This window comes from Microtus ochrogaster, chromosome 4 (genome assembly GCF_000317375.1).
Source record: "Microtus ochrogaster isolate Prairie Vole_2 chromosome 4, MicOch1.0, whole genome shotgun sequence".
NCBI lineage: Eukaryota > Metazoa > Chordata > Mammalia > Rodentia > Cricetidae > Microtus > Microtus ochrogaster.
Genome location: NC_022011.1, coordinates 47,055,052 through 47,056,342, shown reverse-complemented (window position 1 = coordinate 47,056,342; position 1,291 = coordinate 47,055,052). Strand labels below are relative to the sequence as shown.

The 1,291-nt window shown below is 51.7% G+C and overlaps 1 protein-coding gene across 1 annotated transcript in view; it reads right to left on the bottom strand.

The window, feature by feature from the left end:
• The window catches only part of Wdr34 (WD repeat domain 34), a 19,626-nt gene that overhangs the window by 5,965 nt on the left and 12,370 nt on the right, over positions 1 to 1,291 (bottom strand). Inside the window, 1 exon segment of the mRNA XM_005346155.2 lies at positions 691 to 939. Coding sequence (XP_005346212.1) covers positions 691 to 939 — 249 coding nt within the window.

Sequence of the window (1,291 nt, the reverse complement as noted above, 5' to 3'; positions counted from 1 at the left end):
AAAGGTCCTGAGTTCAATTCCCAGCAACCACATGGTGGCTCACAACCATCTGTAAAGAGGTCTGGCGCCCTTTTCTGGCCTGCAGGCATACACACAGAATATTGTATACATAATAAAAATAAATTAAAAAAAAAAAAGAAAAACCAAAATCACTAACAACACACCTGGGAGAGGTCGAGGTGACCTGGAGCCCACTATAAAACAAGGAGACCAACCTCATGGTTTAGTCACACGCAACACTTCAGCTGTCAATCCAGCTGCGCACACAGGTCCACAGGGGACTGCCCACAACTGCCAAGACATGCTGGCACCTTTAGAACGCAGGCCGAGTTCAGGTTCCAGCTCAGACAGCTCAGAGCTGCAGCTCTAGGCAAATACTCAAGCCGCCCAGGCCCATCTCTGAAGAGAAAATAACAGGAATAGAGTTGGCCGAGGAAAGAGAGCACAGCAGATCACTCCTGAGGGTGGTACCAGGCGAGGGGCTGGCTGCCCTAGAAGCCCACACCTCTTCAGCCATTTGCTTTCATTATGGTCACAGGCTTCCCCTGAAGGGTCACCTCCTCCCAGGGTGAGTCAGTCCCATCCCCTCTGTACCTGGCACGCTGGCTGCTGCGGGCACCGCGGGCACTGCAGTGGAGCACAGCAAAGCAAGCTCTAAACAGGCCGTGGGGCCACAGGGAGGGGTCCTACCGTCTGCTGTGGCTCTGTCCAGTTCACCTCGTAGCCATCGAAGGCATGGCTCTGCCAGTTGTTGTTCAGCTCCCGGATGACCATGGCCTCCACCCTCCGGAGAAAGGCAGCAAGTCTGAGGGAGTCCTGCTGCGAAACGGGCAGCGCGGCCACTGGCTCAGGAGCCTCCGTCTGAACCTGGGCATCCGCATGTGTCCGGGCCTGAGCATAGGCCTCTGCTGTGGCAATGCCGGCTGTCTGGCAACTCTTCTGGAAGGAGATTAAAACCAGGGTCATGGACCAGTGAAAAGACACGATGGGAAAAGTGCTTGCGGCCCAGTCTACGACTTGGGTTCAATTCCCAGAACAACCCACATGGTAGAAAAAGAGAACAGACACCAAGCAGTGGTGGCACACACCTTTAATCCCAGAACTCAGGAGGCAGAGGCAGGCAAATCTCTGTGAGTTCGAGGCCAGCCTGGGCTACTGTCCTAGCTTATTCTCTGTTGCAAAATCAACTTGGGATAAAAGGGTTTATTTGGCTTACAGTTAGATTCCATCATTGTCTAAAAAAAAAACAAAAACAAAAACAAAAAAAAAACTTTTACTTTTATTTATTTTT